The following is a 17,214-nucleotide window of genomic DNA, read 5'->3' as shown; positions in this document are numbered from 1 at the left end:
GAGCACCGAGAGGTATAGTGACTTGCTCTAAGTTTTGCAGCCTGGATTTAAACCAAAGCAGCCGAACTTCAAGGTCGATGCTCTGAACCTCTGTATTCAACCACCTCTGCAATAGGTAAATAAATCAGTAAATACATGCATACATGCATATCCCCATAGCAGTAAAAATTACCTGTGATCCTACCACACTATGACCATCAAGTTGTATATATTTTTTTACATGGTAAAAATCAGTGTATATGCACTACCCTTGCCATTGTGTCTTATTTAGGATGGTCCAACTTAAAATGAGTTGACTTATCCACTGCTCCTGGGTGGTGGTTCCTCAGGGGCAGTGCCATGTGGGTCTCTGGGTGCATCTGCCCTTATCGCTCTCTTTACGCATTCGCTGAACTGAGAGAGATGCTGCCCAGAGCCAGGCCCCGGGGTGGGCACCGAGGGAGCTGTGAGCAAGCCCCCCGCGTCCTGGGGCAGGGACGCAGAGCCTTAGGAACAGCGGAGATGAAACATGAAATTCAGGGCCTAGGAAGGAAGAACATATTTTAAAAAAACCTTTGGGGAGAAGTTTGGTATCAGAGGGATATTCGATAGGACAAGTGTGAGGGGTCGAGTGTCAGCTTCGGCAGGAGGAGAGGCCACGGCTCCTGTTTGGGCTCCGAAAATGGCATAACGGCGTAAGGGCTCATTGCTCTTTTCTTACCAAGTCTCGGGTCTACTGCTGAAACCTTTAGGGATAAAATAGTATGGGTTGCTTTTTAACTCGACATGTGATTGCTGTTGCTGCTAGTTCTGTGGAAATGCATTTGGGTATGTCATGTTTTAAGTCTAGTGTTCCATCTTGGTGACAGAATGTCCTCTGATTCTCTGTTCTTTTCTCTGGAAGCAATTGTATCTTCAAAGAAATGCCCTCTCCGTGATTCTTAAAGATTTCTTTCAGTTACTGCCAAATCTGATTTGGCTAGATCTCCGGTATAATAGAATTAAAGCTCTTCCCTCTGGGATCAGATCTCACAAGTAAGTTTTATGTTTCTATTTCCAGATGATTTAGAGTGTACTGAATGATGTTCGTTTGCTGCTTAGCTTTACCCTTGGTTGAATTTGGCTTCAGAATAGAAACAGTTCATAGTAATTTAAAGCCAGCTAAGAGGTCGGATGGCTGAGTGTACCAAATGCAGAGACACATGACCATAATTGAGGATATTTTGTATCATAGAGAATGCCAGTGGCTGCAGCATCCCGGTAGGGCAGTCCCTGCGGGTTTGGGCAGGAGCCATTCCGTCTCTGCCTCGGCGTTAAACTCGTCTCCATGTCTCGGGTGATGCTGCCCGGAGGCTCAGAAATTCATCTGACGAACGTAAAACCAGGCCCTCTGCTTGAGGACCCATGTGTATCTGTACTGTTTCCTGGAAAATCTGAACCCCCTGAGGCGAGCACACATGATACCTGCCCCCCTCTCTGCTGCCCTGCCCTGGATTTCCTAGCACCCCCACGTCCGGCAGCGAGCCCTGCCTCGCTCCCTTGTCCTCCCCGGGGCCCCTCTGGCAGCTACAGGCTGGCACACCCTAATCTTTCCGAGACCCTCTCTGTGGGGTTGTACCCCCTTTCTTTCAGGGCCATATCCTTCTAGTCCGGTGCTGCTTAACCTTTTAAAATGATTGTGCCCTCACCAACTTTGCCAAACATTTCAGTCCCTCCTTTAATGTTATTTGAAGCACAAAATAAGGTAAGTGGAATGACTGAAAACAGGTGGAAAGTCTTCGGCTCCGAGTACTACTCCGAGTACACCCGGAGCAAGGCCCATGGGGACCAGCCTGTCAGCCTTTTGGGTACTGCCTGCTGCTTGCTCGGCACTTGGGGTGGGTGGGAGATTGTGGGGTGGGTGGGGGGCACTGCCTGGTGGCCAAGGAGACAGGAGCCAGGTCCAGAGCCACTGGGGGCTCAAAGGGCCCTTCCTCATCGCACTGCTCCAGTTCATGGGTGCTCGCATTCTGTGGCTCTGCCCCGGCCTCGGCATGGCTGCGCTTGGTGCTTGGGACCACGATGGCTGGTGTGTTGTAGGCACTTGAAAAATGTCAGCTTCAGGAAAGTCACCAAGATCAGGGATTTGTGAAAAATTAGTCAACTAGCATTTATTAAGCACCTACTATTTCGGCGCCAAGCCTGGCACTGGGTCTGTAGAGGGGAAGTTCTGGTGTCTTGGAGCTGACCTTGGGGGTGTGCAGATGACAAATGGGCAGCATCCGGTGGTGATGTGTGTTCGGAATGACAGCAGGGATGTCTGCCTTCGATCGGGTGGTCTAGGAAGGCCCCTCTGATGAGCTGCATGTGGTGGGAGGCCCAGATGGCAGGCAGGCTTGGGCTGGGCAGTTTCTGGAGGAGGAGGGCTGTTTGAGCAGAGGGAGAACTTCACCCCCAGGCCCTGGGGTGGGAGTGGGCTTGGTAGGTGCAAAGGCCTGCGAGGCAGCCCCTGGGCTGAATGGGGAAAGGGGGAGACGGGAGAGATGGGGGCACAGAGGGCCAGCCAGGGCTTGCAGGCTGTGGATGCAGTTTGGGGTTTTGTTTTGAAGGATGGGGAGCTACAGGAGGATTTTGAGCAGAGTGTGGTGGACCTGACCTGGCTTTGGAGAGCCCCTCTGTCGAGAGACGAGGCTTCCAAGCAAAGGTGGGAGTGGGGAGGGCCCTAGGAGGCCATGGCCATGGTCCGTGCAGGATGGCACTTGAGCAAGGTTGGCAGTGGTGGAGGGCAGCGGGGCCGTAGAGCTGCTGGGGCTGCAGGTGGATTGGGTGCAGGGCATGTACACCAGGCACCCCGAGATAGCCCCCAGTGCTCACGCGGATCATGGTGTCCTCAGAGAGCCGTGGCCATGAAACTGCAGGGCAGAAGCTTCTAGAATGCCCTTCGATGTGCCCTTAGCTATTGCTCACTGTTGCAAGAATCTGTTTTAAGAAGCGAGTTGTTTTGCCCCATGTTACAGTAAGAGAAAATCTCCGTGAGTCATTTGCCCTGAGCCTTTTCAGGCTCTGCAGGGAGGCAGCTTGTTTCTCATCATGAGCTGGTGTCATTGGTGGGCGGGGGTGGGTGGGTGGGCGGTGGGGGTTGGTGCAGCGACGGGACCGGAAACCGGCCTCTGGAGCTCCAGGACTCAGGTCAGTGGGGGCCAGCAGAGGGGTCTCTTGGCGCATTTGCGGATCCTGCTCTGCCTGCTTGGGGGTGACAGGAGGCTGAACGGCCCTGAGCCTGTGTGCACCCCATCACGGATGATCCGCAGCCCTTACAGCTGGAGCCAGGTGGCCTCGGCCCTGAGCTTGTGGCTCAGGGCAGTTTGGGAAGGCTTTGTTCTTCAGAAGATCGTCTTCTGTGTTTAGAATAATTGAGTACTTTTTGTCCATAAATTGTTTTAGCCTCAGCACACAGTTCTGGAGAGTAATTGCTGCTCAAAGGGTAAAAATAAACTACAGCTGATTTCTAAAAGTACTCTGCTTTCCCTAAAATAAGCATATAGTTCTCAAATTTTGGAATTCTTTGATTTTGCTAGTCAAAGCCAGCTGCTTAATGGTGTTTAAGATATAATTTTGTTTGTGATTTATAACCTATTATATCATTAAAATTAGATCAGCTTGCTGAAGAGCTGAAACACGTTAATTGGAAATTTTAAGTAATTATGGGCTTATTAAAAGCCTTAAACTTTCAAAAAGCGTAATTAAAACAAAGACAGTGTTAACGTTCTCCCCCTCTTGTCGTGTGCGTGCTCCCACCAGCAGAGAGAGAAGATGAAAACGTGGACCAAGCAGGCAAGCAAATCCAATTCGATGTGTGAGTGTATGTGTTCAGTGGAGAAGCAGGGAAATGAAATAGTAAACTGTACATTACTGACAGTGTTTACGGTGTTGGCATTTATAAATGTGTCACTTACGTGTGCACAAGCATATCGTCATCTTTTATTACATGGGGGGAGCCCCCATACACTGTCAGGTCAATAGTTGGTCCCTTCTCCTCCCCCCAAAAAAGCCCCCCGGTGGGTGAGACGCCCTTCCCCGCCCTCTGGTGCGGCTCCTGGGGCTTTGCCGTTCGGGAACAGACGCCGTTTTCATTGGCCGCTTGGCATTAACAAAATGAAAAGGGGACTGAGCCAAAAACAATGCTTTGAAGTAACAAAACTGGAATAAATCACCTTTGTGTACATCCAGAAAACTTCAGTTCACAGTTTTTTTCCTTTAAAATGTCAAATAATAAGGAAAATGCAAAGAAAGTAAATGGGAAGAATTCTCGATTTTGTATCTGTGGAATTGTAATTTTTCTGCTTTCACACTTTTGGGAGCCCGTTCGGTCCTGGTGTTGGAGTTCAGTGTTTTCACCTTCCCAGAGGGAACCAGGCTCGCGTGGCGCCCTCCTCCCGTCCCAGCGTGGAGTTGCTTGTGAATTTGTGATTGTGCCAGGTCGTCTCTCAGGAATCGTGTCCGTATTCCATTCTGAGAAACATTTCTGGGGAAGGAGAGCTGGAGATGAGGGCACAGACTTGCTCATACCCCGGCCACTTTGATGTCCTGGGACTGCCAGTGTCCTCAGCCCCCTGCGCTGGGGCCATGCGTGGTTCCACTCACATGAAGGAGGAGGGAGGAGGAGGGGGGAGGAGAGGGGAGGAGGGAGGAGGGGGGAGGAGGGAGGAGGAGGAGGGGAGGAGGGAGGGGGAGGGAGGAGGGATGCCGGCCTCTGGTCTGCCGCACGCGGGCCGAGCCGGGGCAGCCCGGACTGGGAGGGCCCAGGATCCCCCGGTGCCCCCGTGACAGGTGCTGCCTGCGGCTCCTGAGCGGCCAGGCCGAGTGGGTGCAGGCTGCAGAGGGGAGGGGAGGCCCTCGGGCAACTGTCGTTAAGGCTCATCCACCTGAGAACTAAGTCAGACCAAAGGAGTGTAAGGCAGTGCGTGACGCAAGAGAGAGGGTTTTTTAATCATATTTGTTTATTGTAGAATATAATATATATACATAGAAGTGATAACTTTCCAAGTACAATTTAACAGAGAACAAATTTCAAAGAATGTCATGGGTTATGGTTCCACAGTTTCAGTTATTTCCTTATTGTAAAATATAACATATATAAAAAGATGATAACTTTCAAATTACAATTTAACAAGTAGGTATAGAAAAATTTCAAAGGATTCTATAGGTTTTTGTTCTACCATTTCAGTTCTTTCCTTCTAATACCCTAGCAACTAAGAAGAAGAAAATTATTTGGAGATTTGGTATTCATAATCCTTTGTTAAATTACATCATGTCTGTTGCTCCCCCTTCCTCTAATTCAGTCACTTTCCTGATCTTCAGGGATGTCCAGGCAGTGACCACCCTAACCTGTTCATGTTGAAAAGGGTGTCAGCATCATGGGAACAGGGGACGCGTCTGATTGATGTTCTTGAAGAGGCTGTTGCCCCTGGGTTTTGGTACTTAGCTGGCATAGGAGCTCTCTGGAGGATTTACGTTTCTGAAGAATAAACTTAGTGAAATTAGGAACCCTCTACATTATAAGTCAAGCCCCCAATCTTGAGGCTTGCTTGGGTGAAACTTATGGTTGTAAAGGGAAGGCTGAGCCCACCTGTAATTATGTCTAGGCGTCACCTCCAGAGAACCTCTTTTGTTGCTCAAATGTGGACTTTCTCTAAGCTCAATTCTGCAAATAAATTCACCACCCTCCCCCCGATGTGGGACAGGACCCCCCCAGGTGAGTGAGTTTCCCTGGCGATGTGGGACCTGGATTTTGGGAATGAGCCTGACCCTGGCAGAGAGTCTCAAATAGGGACCTGGGTTTTCTTTATGGTTTGGGGGACTACTGTTGACTTGGGCTTATCACACTGTGGACATTTGGCTTATCTAGCTGAAGCCTGCATAGGAGTAACCTCCAGGACAGCCTCTTGACTCTATTTGAATTCTTTTAGCCACTGAACATTATTTTGTTGCCTTTCTTTTACCTCCTTCAATCAAAAAGGCATCCTCAATCCCTCGATGCCAGGGTCAGACCCATTCCTGAAATCTAGGTCCCACGTTGTCAGGGAGACTCATTCACCTGGGGGTGACTTATAAAGTCTTATAAAGTATGGGGTTGACTTATAAAGTATGGGGTTCCTAAGTTCACATAGCATGTGTTCTGTCCACAATAATCCATCCGTATCTCGCATTTTTATCACTTAGTTGTACAATCCTCATCACTCTCCATTTTAAACAATTCTCATGACCAGGAGAGAGTTTTAATATAAAATAGTGATTTTTCAAGTCATTCACTTAGTAAATTTTTATTGGATTCCTCTTTCCCTCCCTCCCTCCCTTTGTTGTACTGTCTTTATCTATTTATCAATCATCTATGACATATTTTGTGCTAAAGTTTATAAGAAATTAAGAGAAGCACAAGATATAGCCTGTCTTCAAGAACCTTACATTTTTCTTTGAAAAGTGAGAATACCCCCCCACACACACACACCCCTAAATAATAACACCTGGAACCGGATTACCAGTGTTGGGGGAGGAAGGGATGGGTGCTGGTGGCATGAATGAGGGAGCGCCCTGCGGAGAAGGGTGGAGGGAGCTGGAGCGCTCGGAACCGGCCTGGCGGAGCGGGTGGGGTCGGAGCCAGCCCTTAGAAGAAGGTGAAAAGCAGAACCCACCAGAATCAACACGCCAGCACGAGGGCCCGCCGCGTTCTCTAGTGCGTCCTGCAGCACGTCGTCTGCTCGGGACGTTGAGGGGTGCTAAGTGAGGGAAGAGGCTCGTGGTCAGCACGCTCGGGGAGCCCACCCTAAACGGCACCCCATGCCTGACTCTCCCTGGAGCTCTGGCTCAGCAGACTGTCCCCTCTCTAGGCTGGGGGTCTGCTGCCCAGAAGCCCCCCAGACCTTTCTGATCAGAGAACACGTTCTTCACAGAGCATCTGGAAAAATCAGGGTTCCTCAGAGTACATCATGGGGTACACAGCAAGGACCTAACCGGAGGAGCAAAAGCCTGGATGGTAGTTCTCAGCCAAATTTGACAATGTCTGGAGACATCTGTGGTTGTCACAACTGGGGGTTCAGTGAGCGCAGGCCAGGATGCTGCTCAGTGTCCCCCCACCCCCCACAGGGTAGTGCCATGCTTGGGGACACCTGGCCAGAGGGTCAGGCCCCCAGTTAGGTCGCTAGAGGTAATAGTGTGTGTGTGTGCACGCGTGGTCTCTATTATAAAGTTTCCTGCTTGGAGGGAAAATGACGTTTAATGGTATATTTTAAACATGGTCATTTAGTTTTCTGCTTTTTAAATTATATACTTTTTTTTGTTTTATTTTAAAGGCATTTGAAAGCTTTGCTTTTAGAAAGAAATCCTATCAAAGCATTACCCGTGGAGCTGGGTGAGTGTTAAAACAATGAAACGAGATGAATAGTAAGTGCTGTCTTTTGAGGTTCCCGGACCCTGTGAAGGATACCTCAGGTGTGGCGCAGGGCGGAAGGCTGACGCGCCGAAGAGCCCTTCTCTTCTGTCCCTCCAGGGTTCTAGGAGAACAGCTCTTGGGAGCTGCTAATATTTTATTATATATGATACCTGTAAAAGTATGACACATCAGCATAATTTAAGGAGTAATTAAGATGAAGAGTTTTTACAACGCACCACCTGAAAAACAGGACCACTGCCCCCTCCTGTGTGGGCCCTGACCACCTCCCGACTGTGCTCCCCCTTCCCGCAAGGCCACGGTGTGGGTCCCCCGTTCTCTTGCTTTTCTTTAACGTATCCCTAAACAATGTGTTGTCGGAAGCTCCCTTCTTTTGAACTTTTTATGAATTGAATCATACCATATGTATTCTTGGTGATTTGCTTTTATTCTCAACGCGGTGTTTTTTGAGATTTATTGATGTTGAGTGTAACTGTGAACTCATCCATTTTTGTTCCTTTTCTCTGCTATAAATAAAAGAAGGGAGGGAGGGAAAAGAGAAGGGGCATTGATTTTCTCTATTATGCTTTTGCTTTGTCCCATTGATTTCTGCTCTTATTTTTATTAAGTTTGCCTATTTCCTTTAGGTTTGATTTGCTGTTCTTTTTTCTAGTGTATTTACTTGGAAGCTTAGAGTATTGATTTTAAACCTTTGTTTTCTAATGTATTTAAACTGTAATTTCCCTCTAAGCACTGCTTTAGCTCATTCCGGAGAATTCGACCTGTAGTATATTTTTATCATCATTTGCCTCAAAATGTTTTCTAATTTCCACTGACTCATGGGCTATTTAGTAGTGTAGTGTTTAATTTCCAAACAACTGGAGATTTTCTAACCATCTTTCTCTCACTGAGTTCTAACTTATTACCACAGTAGTCAGAGAATATACATGATGTGATTTCAGTTTTTTGAAATTTGTTGAGGCTTGCTTTCTGGCCAAGGATACCTTGTTTTGGTAATTTCCTCTGTGCTCTTGAGAAGAATGCTTGCTGTAAAGTCGTTATTTGGTGTAATGTTCTGTGTATTCGATTAGGTCAGTTGGGTTCCTCATGTTCTGAACTGTCTACATCCTGGCTGGTTTTGTGGTCTGCTGGTTCTGTCACTAACAGAGAATGTGTTAGAATCTTCCCCTGTGCTTGCGGATTTGTCTGCCTCTTTAGGTCTGTCAACCTTTGTTTTTTGTTTGTTTTTGTTCTGTTTTGGGGGTTTGAAGTATTTTATTTATTGAAATCATAAGTATAAAAGTCTTGTTTTCATTAAATCTCAGTTGATCTTTTAAGTTATATTATTTTAAATCCAGTAAATTTTATATAAAATAATCATTTTCACAGGAACTTTAAAATAAATTGGACTGAATGCTTAAGGGAATTGGATTTTAATTAATGCTAAATAAACTTGAGTTGAACAGACTAGTTTCTTTTAAACACGGTAATTAAGATTCATACCTTTAATATCTTTTTTTCTGAGAAATTAGAATGCCTAAATGCAACAAATTTATAATCCAACTAATTCTTCCTGAGTTAGTAAGCAACTTTTTAGTAAGTTGTTTTTTTGTTTTTTTTTTTAATTCAGTTTTACTGATATATATTCACGTATGGTATGGTCATCCGTGGTGTACAATCACCTGCTCATAGAACCATCATATTGTTGTGCATTCATCACACAACAAATTGTATAACAATATATAAATTATTAGGCTGAGGAAGTTCCCCTTTATGCCTAGTTTTCTAAGTGTTTTTATCACGAAGGGGTATTAGATTTTCTCAGTTGCCTTTTCTGCATCAATTGAGATGATCATGTGGTTTTTTCCCTTCATTTTCTTAATGTGGTATATTACATTGTTAGATGTATTTTATGTTGAGCCACCCTTGGTCTTGGTGAATAATCCCTTAAATATACTGCTGGATTCAGTTTGCTAGCATTTTGCTGAGGATTTTTTGCATCCGTATTCATAAGGGATATTGGTCTGTAATTTTCTTTTCTTATGATTTTTAAATTTTTTATTAATGCAGTTTTATTGAGATATATTCACACACCATACAATCCATCCAAAGTATCTTGTGATGCTTTATTTTGCTTTGGTATCAGAGTAATGCTGACCTCACAGATGAGTTAGGAAGTGCTCCAGCCTTTTCAGTTTTTTTGGAAGAGTTTGAGAAGGATTGGTGTTAAGTCTTCTTAAAATGTTTGTATAACCAGTGAAGCCATCTGGTCATAGATGTTTTTTTATTGGGAGGTTTTTGATACTGATTCAGTCTCTTTACTTGTAGGTCTGTTGAGATTTTCAGTTTCTTCTTCAGTCCATTCAGGTAACTTGTGTGTTTCTAGGAATTTTCCCATTTTATCTAGGTTATTTAATTTGCTGGTGTAATTGTTCAAACTATCCTCTTATAATCCCTTTTATTTCTGGGGGACAGTAGTAATGTCCCCACTTTCATTTCTGCCTTTATTTGTAACTTCTCTATTTTTTCCTTGTCCGTCTAGCTAAAGGGTTGTCAAATGTATCTGTCTGTTTTTGTTTCCATTGACGCTATTGTTTTTCTAGTCTCGTATTTCATTTATCTCTGCTGTAACCTTTATTTCCTTCTTTCTGCTAGCTTTGGGTTTAGTTTTCTCTTCTTTTGGTAGTTCCTCAAGGTATAAATTTAGGTTTTTGATTTGAGATATTTCTTCTTTTTTAATGTAGGCATTTACAGCTATAAATTTCTTTCTGAACACTGCCTTTGCTGCATCCCATAAGTTTTAGTATGTTGTACTTTTGTTTAATTTATCTCTGAATATTTTCTAATTTCCCTTGTGATTTCTTCTTTGACACATTGGTTGTTTAAGAGTGTGTAGTATAATGTACCCATAATTGGGAATTTTCAGTTTGCCTTCTTGATCTTCTGTCTAGATGTTCTATCCATTATTGAAAGTGTTATATTGAAGTTTCTACCTGTTATCATAGAATTCTTTTTCTCCCTTCAATTCTGTCCATGTTTGCTTCATATTTTCTGGTCCCTGTTGTTAGGTGCACATATGTTTGTAATTAGTATATCTTCTTGATAAACTGACCCTTTTTATCAAGATAGAATGACCTTATTTGTCTCTTGTAAAAGTTTTTGACTTAAAGTCTATTTTGTCTGATAATTAGTATGGCACCTCAGCTCTCTTTTGGTTGCTATTTGCATGGAATATTTTTTCCATTCTTTCCTTTTCAACCTACTTGTGCCTTTGGACCTAAAATGAGTCTCTTGTAGACAGCCTATAGTTGGATCATGCTTTTTAAAATCCTTCTGCCAATCTCTGCCTTTTGATTGGAAAGTTAACCAATTTATGTTTAAAGTAATTACTAATAAGGCAGGAAAACTTCTGCCATTTTCTATTCTTTTTATGTCTTAAGCCCTTTTTGTTCCTCATTTCCTCCATTACTGCCTTCTTTTTGTTTAGTTGATATTTTGTAGTGAACTATTGATTTCCTCCTCATTTCCTTTTTATTTCAGATACTTTTTATTTTTATAAATTTTATGTTTTTGAGATATTATATTTGGATATGTATAGATTTTATTTTAAAAGATATTTTGTGATTACCATGAAAATAACAGTTAACGTCACAAATTTACAGCAATCTAGTTTGAACTGATACCAAACTAATTTAAATTGAACTTCAGATTTTGAGTGTTGATATTTTGAATTACTAGTTCACATTTTACATTGTCATAGGTCAAGTCAGATGATCTGTTTCTACTGTGTCAGTTTGGGAATGTTTTCATTTCACCTCTACAGTTGAAGGATAGTTTTGTTGGATATAGATTACTCTGTTGACAGGTTTTTGGGGTTTTTTTCTTTCAGTACTTTGAATATGCCATTCTGTTGTCTGCTGACCACCATTGTTTCTAGTGAAAAGTCAACTGTAAATCATATTGATGTATGTGATTAGTTTTTCTCTTGTCACTTTCAAGATTTTTTTCTTTGTCTTTGTCTTTCAGTAATTTGATGACTCTCTTTGGTTTATCCTATTTATTTAGGAAGTGCTCCATTGAGCTTCTGAGGTGTGGTGGTTAATGTTTATCATTAAATTGGGAGGTTTGCAGCCATGATTTCTTGATACACTTTCTGCTGCTTTCTTTCTCTCCTTCCGGGACTCCCATTGCACAGTTGCATACTCAGTTTTGGCCTGAGGTCTCCAAGGTGCTGTTCTCCACCCACCCCCCATCTTCTTTTTCTCTCTGATCTTCAGGTTGGGTAATTGTTATTGCTCTGTGTTTTAGTTCACTTATTGTTTTTTTTTTCCTGCCATATCATATCTGCTGTCAAGCTCCTCTAGTGAATTTTTCACTTTAGTAATTACAGTTTTAACTCCAAAATTACTATTTGGTTCTTTTTTTTATAGTTTGTATTTTTTCATTGATACTTTGTATTCGTTGAGCCACTGATGTCTTTGTCTGCTAATCCTGCTCAGAGATAGTATCTATTGACTGCTTTTTCCCCTGAGTATAGGCCACGTTGTTCTTTTATTTTGTATCTTGTGATATTTTGGTGAAATTTTGACATCTTAGATAATATATTTTGGCAACTTTGCATTCTGATTTCACTTGAGGGTTGTTGTTACTGATTTTGGTAGCTCATTTGATTTAATTTTTTGAAACTGGTCTTAATCTGCAGAATCTCTCTCTCATAGAGTTTTTTAAAGAAAATCTCAGATGCCTGTCATATCATTTTGCCTAAAATACTTAGTAGGATCTTTTTTTTTTTTTAATGTAAGAAAAGCTACATCATCTCTTCATTGTTTTCATCCATTGAAGAGTGTGTAAAATGCTGATGTTTTCCTCCCTTGCAGGGAGCCTGAGCACACTGAAAGCCCTGAACTTGAGACACTGCCCTCTGGAATTCCCTCCCCAGCTTGTCCTGGACAAAGGGCTGGCATCCATCCTGACCTTTCTGCGTGTCTGCGCCGTGGAGCACTCCCTCCCCAGGGACTCGGCTTCTCAAGGTTTGTTGGACAGGCTGTGTTAAGACCAAACCTTCCAGAGAACCTGTCTTCACCATCTCATGGGGTGATGAGTGTGGGAGCCCCACGTGTGCCCTGCTGAGCCCCCCAAGCTCTCTGCTCACACATGCATCTTCCGCTGCCTCAGTTGTCTGCGTTGCTCTTTCTTGACCCTGTGCTCAGTCCCCATTGTAGAGCCCTTCTAGGCTAGATTGTAAAAGTTCATGGGATACATAAATGAAGCCATCATTGCCACCACGACAGCTTCAGAACCTGCTTCAGAATTACCTGGTGCCCCATCGGACACTGCTTAAAGATAAGCCTCTTCACCCTAACTAGACATAAGCAATCAGCATAAAGATGGGCTTTGTAAACATGTTTTCTCTAGTCACTTTTTTGGTGTGTACTCCCTAAACAATGCTGTTTTCTCAACATACTGACCAGCCAAATATTTTCAAATGCTCATGATATTTTCTGATCTCATATAGTCATTGTAGTTATACTCAGAAGTAAAGTAAAATAAGGATGAAAGAGAATCATAATGCTGACAAAAAAGTGAATATTCTGAAATACTGGCTTCAGAATATCTAAACTTTTACAATTTAAGACACAGCTTCTATACTTAAGAAAATTAAGACATTAGAAACAATTAGCAAGAAGGGTTATATGTGTGATATAGTGAGAATGTAAATCATTAGGTCTGTCTCAATAAGATACGACCTTGCACTTTTGACCCAGGTGGCCCACATTTAGAAATATTTTTAAATTATCAACAGTAAAGACCCCTGTTTTAGTTTGCTAAAGCCGATGAAATGCAATATACCGGAAGTGAATTGGCTTTTTTTTTTTTAATCTTCATTTTATTGAGATATATTCACATACCACGCAGTCATACAAAACAAATCGTACATTTGATTGTTCACAGTACCATTACATAGTTGTACATTCATCACCTAAATCAATCCCTGACACCTTCATTAGCACACACACAAAAATAACAAGAATAATAATTAGAGTGAAAAAGAGCAATTGAAGTAAAAAGGAACACTGGGTACCTTTGTCTGTTTGTTTCCTTCCCCTATTTTTCTACTCATCCATCCATAAACTAGACAAAGTGGAGTGTGGTCCTTATGGCTTTCCCAATCCCATTGTCACCCCTCATAAGCTACATTTTTATACAATTGTCTTCGAGATTCATGGGTTCTGGGTTGTAGTTTGATAGTTTCAGGTATCCACCAGCTACCCAATTCTTTAGAACCTAAAGATGGTTGTCTAAATTGTGCGTAAGAGTGCCCACCAGAGTGACCTCTCAGCTCCTTTTGGAATCTCTCTGCTACTGAAGCTTATTTCATTTCCTTTCACATCCCCCTTTTGGTCAAGCAGATGTTCTCCGTCCCACGATGCCAGGTCTACATTCCTCCCCGGGAGTCGTATTCCACGTTGCCAGGGGGATTCACTCCCCTGGGTGTCTGATCCCACGTAGGGGGGAGGGCAGTGATTTCACCTTTCAAGTTGGCTTAGCTAGAGAGAGGGGGCCACATCTGAGCAACAAAGAGGCATTCGGGAGGAGGCTCTTAGGCACAATTATAGGGAGGCCTAGCCTCTCCTTTGCAGCAACCGTCTTCCCAAGGGTAAAACCTACGGTAGAGGGCTCAACCCACCAAACCACCAGTTCCCTATGTCTGTGGTCATGTTAGCAACCATTGAGGTGGGGTAGGCCAATACCCCTGCATTCTCCACAGGCTCCTCAAGGGGGCACTACATATTTTTTTCCTTTTTTTTTTTTTAACCTTTTTTTCCTTTTTAAATCAACTGTATGGAAAAAAAAATTAAAAAAAAAAAAAAAAAGAAAAACATACAATAAAAGAACATTTCAAAGAGACCGTAACAAGGGAGTAAAAAAAAGACAACTAACCTAAGATAACTGCTTTACTTCCAACCTGTTCCTACTTTACCCCAAGAAAGTTACATAATATAGCAACATTTCTATGAACTTGCTCCTACTATATCCATCAGAAATTAACTGACCATAGTCATTCCTGGGCATCCCCAGAACGTTAAATAGCTTATCTGTTCTCCTTGGATTACTGTTCCCCCTTCCTTAATTGCTCTCTATTGCTAGTTCCCCTACATTCGACATTATAAACCACTCATTTTACATTTTTCAAAGTTCACATTAGTGGTAGCATATAATATTTCTCTTTCTGTGCCTGGCTTATTTCGCTCAGCATTATGTCTTCAAGGTTCATCCATGTTGTCATATGTTTCACGAGGTCGTTCCTTCTTACTGCCGTGTAGTATTCCATCGTGTGTATATACCACATTTTATTTATCCACTCATCTGTTGAAGGACATTTGGGTTGTTTCCATCTCTTGGCAATTGTGAATAATGCTGCTATGAACATTGGCATACAGATATCTGTTCGTGTCACTGCTTTCCGATCTTCTGGGTATATACTGAGAAGTGCAATCGCTGGATCGAATGGTAACTCTATTTCTAGTTTTCTAATGAACTGCCAGACTGACTTCCAGAGTGGCTGAACCGTTATGCAGTCCCACCAACAATGAATAAGAGTTCCAATTTCTCCACATCCCCTCCAGCATTTGTAGTTTCCTGTTTGTTTAATGGCAGCCACTCTAATAGGTGTTAGATGGTATCTCATTGTGGTCTTAATTTGCATCTCTCTAATAGCTAGTGAAGCTGAACATTTTTTCATGTGTTTCTTGGCCATTTGTATTTCCTCTTCAGAGAACTATCTTTTCATATCCTTTGCCCATTTTATAATTGGGCTGTCTGTACTATTGTCATTGAGTTGTAGGATTTCTTTATATATGCAAGATACCAGTCTTTTGTCAGATACATGGTTTCCAAAAATTTTTTCCCATTGAGTTGGCTGCCTCTTTACCTTTTTGAGAAATTCCTTTGAGGTGCAGAAACTTCTAAGCTTGAGGAGTTCCCATTTATCTATTTTTTCTTTTGTTGCTTGTGCTTTGGGTGTAAAGTCTAGGAAGTGGCCGCCTAATACAAGGTCTTGAAGATGTTTCCCTACATTATCTTCTAGGAGTTTTATGGTACTTTCTTTTATATTGAGATCTTTGGTCCATTTTGAGTTAATTTTTGTGTAGGGTGTGAGGTAGGGGTCCTCTTTCATTCCTTTGGATATGGATATCCAACTCTCCCAGCCCCATTTGTTGAATAGACCATTATGACTCAGTTCAGTGATTTTGGGGGCCTTATCAAAGATCAGTCGGCCATAGATCTGAGGGTCTATCTCTGAATTCTCAATTCGATTCTATTGATCTATATGTCTATCTTTGTGCCAGTACCATGCTGTTTTGACAACTGTGGCTTTATAATAAGCTTCAAAGTCAGGGAGTGTAAGTCCTCCCACTTCGTTTTTCTTTTTTAGAGTGTCTTTAGCAATTCAAGGCATCTTCCCTTTCCAAATAAATTTGATAACTAGCTTTTCCAAGTCTGCAAAGTAGGTTGTTGGAATTTTGATTGAGATTGCATTGAATCTGTAGATGAGTTTGGGTAGAATTGACATCTTAATGACATTTAGCTTTCCTATCCATGAACATGGAATATTTTTCCATCTTTTAAGGTCCCCTTCTATTTCTCTTAGTAGAGTTACATAGTTTTCTTTGTATAGGTCTTTTACATCTTTGGTTAAGTTTATTCCTAGGTACTTGATTTTTTTAGTTGCTATTGAAAACGGTATCTTTTTCTTGAGTGTCTCTTCAGTTTGTTCATTTCTAGCATATAGAAACATTACTGACTTATGTGCATTAATCTTGTATCCCGCTACTTTGCTAAATTTGTTTATTAGCTCTAGTAGCTGTATTGTCGATTTCTCAGGGTTTTCCAGATATAAGATCATATCATCTGCAAACAATGACAGTTTTACTTCCTCTTTTCCAATTTTGATGCCTTTTGTTTCTTTGTCTTGCCAGATTGCCCTGGCTAGCACTTCCAGCACAATGTTGAATAACAGTGGTGACAGCGGGCATCCTTGTCTTGTTCCTGATCTTAGAGGGAAGGCTTTCAGTCTCTCACCATTGAGTACTATGCTGGCTGTGGGTTTTTCATATATGCTCTTTATCATATTGAGGAAGTTTCCTTCAATTCCTACCTTTTGAAGTGTTTTTATCAAAAACGGATGTTGGATTTTGTCAAATGCATTTTCAGCGTCTATTGAGATGATCATTTGATTTTTCCCTTTTGAATTTTTAATGTGTTGTAATACATTGATTGATTTTCTTATGTTGAACCATCCTTGCATGCCTGGAATGAACCCCACTTGGTCATGGTGTATGATTTTTTTAATGTGTCTTTGGATTCGATTTGCAAGTATTTTGTTAAGGATTTTTGCATCTATATTCATTAGGGAGATTGGCTGGTAGTTTTCCTTTTTTGTAGCATCTTTGCCTGGTTTTGGTATTAGATTGATGTTAGCTTCATAAAATGAGTTAGGTAGTATTCCATTTTCTTCAATGTTTTGAAAGAGTTTGAGTAAGATTGGTGTCAGTTCTTTCTGGAAAGTTTGGTAGAATTCCCCTGTGAAGCCATCTGGCCCTGGGCATTTATTTGTGGGAAGATTTTTGATGACTGATTGGATCTCTTTGCTTGTGATGGGTTGATTGAGGTCTTCTGTTTCTTCTCTCGTCAGTCTAGGTTGTTCATATGTTTCCAGGAAATTGTCCATTTCCTCTACATTATCCAGTTTGTTGCCATACAGTTGTTCATAGTATCCTCTTATAATTTTTTTAATTTCTTCAGGATCTGCAGTTATGTCACCTTTT

General features: G+C 42.2%; 1 protein-coding gene across 1 annotated transcript in view; it reads left to right on the top strand.

Moving 5' to 3' along the window:
* LRRC27 (leucine rich repeat containing 27) overlaps window positions 1–17,214 on the top strand; it is a 65,106-nt gene that overhangs the window by 3,622 nt on the left and 44,270 nt on the right. Inside the window, exons 5-7 of the mRNA XM_037804676.1 lie at window positions 7,308–7,366; window positions 9,713–9,751; window positions 12,262–12,414. Of these exons, the coding sequence (XP_037660604.1) occupies window positions 7,308–7,366; window positions 9,713–9,751; window positions 12,262–12,414 (251 nt within the window). The remainder of the gene's footprint in view (window positions 1–7,307; window positions 7,367–9,712; window positions 9,752–12,261; window positions 12,415–17,214) is intronic.

This window comes from Choloepus didactylus, chromosome 15, assembly GCF_015220235.1.
Source record: "Choloepus didactylus isolate mChoDid1 chromosome 15, mChoDid1.pri, whole genome shotgun sequence".
Classification (NCBI taxonomy): Eukaryota; Metazoa; Chordata; class Mammalia; order Pilosa; family Megalonychidae; genus Choloepus; species Choloepus didactylus.
The sequence above is the reverse complement of the archived record's forward strand: the minus strand, read 5'-3'. Positions and strand labels throughout refer to the sequence as shown.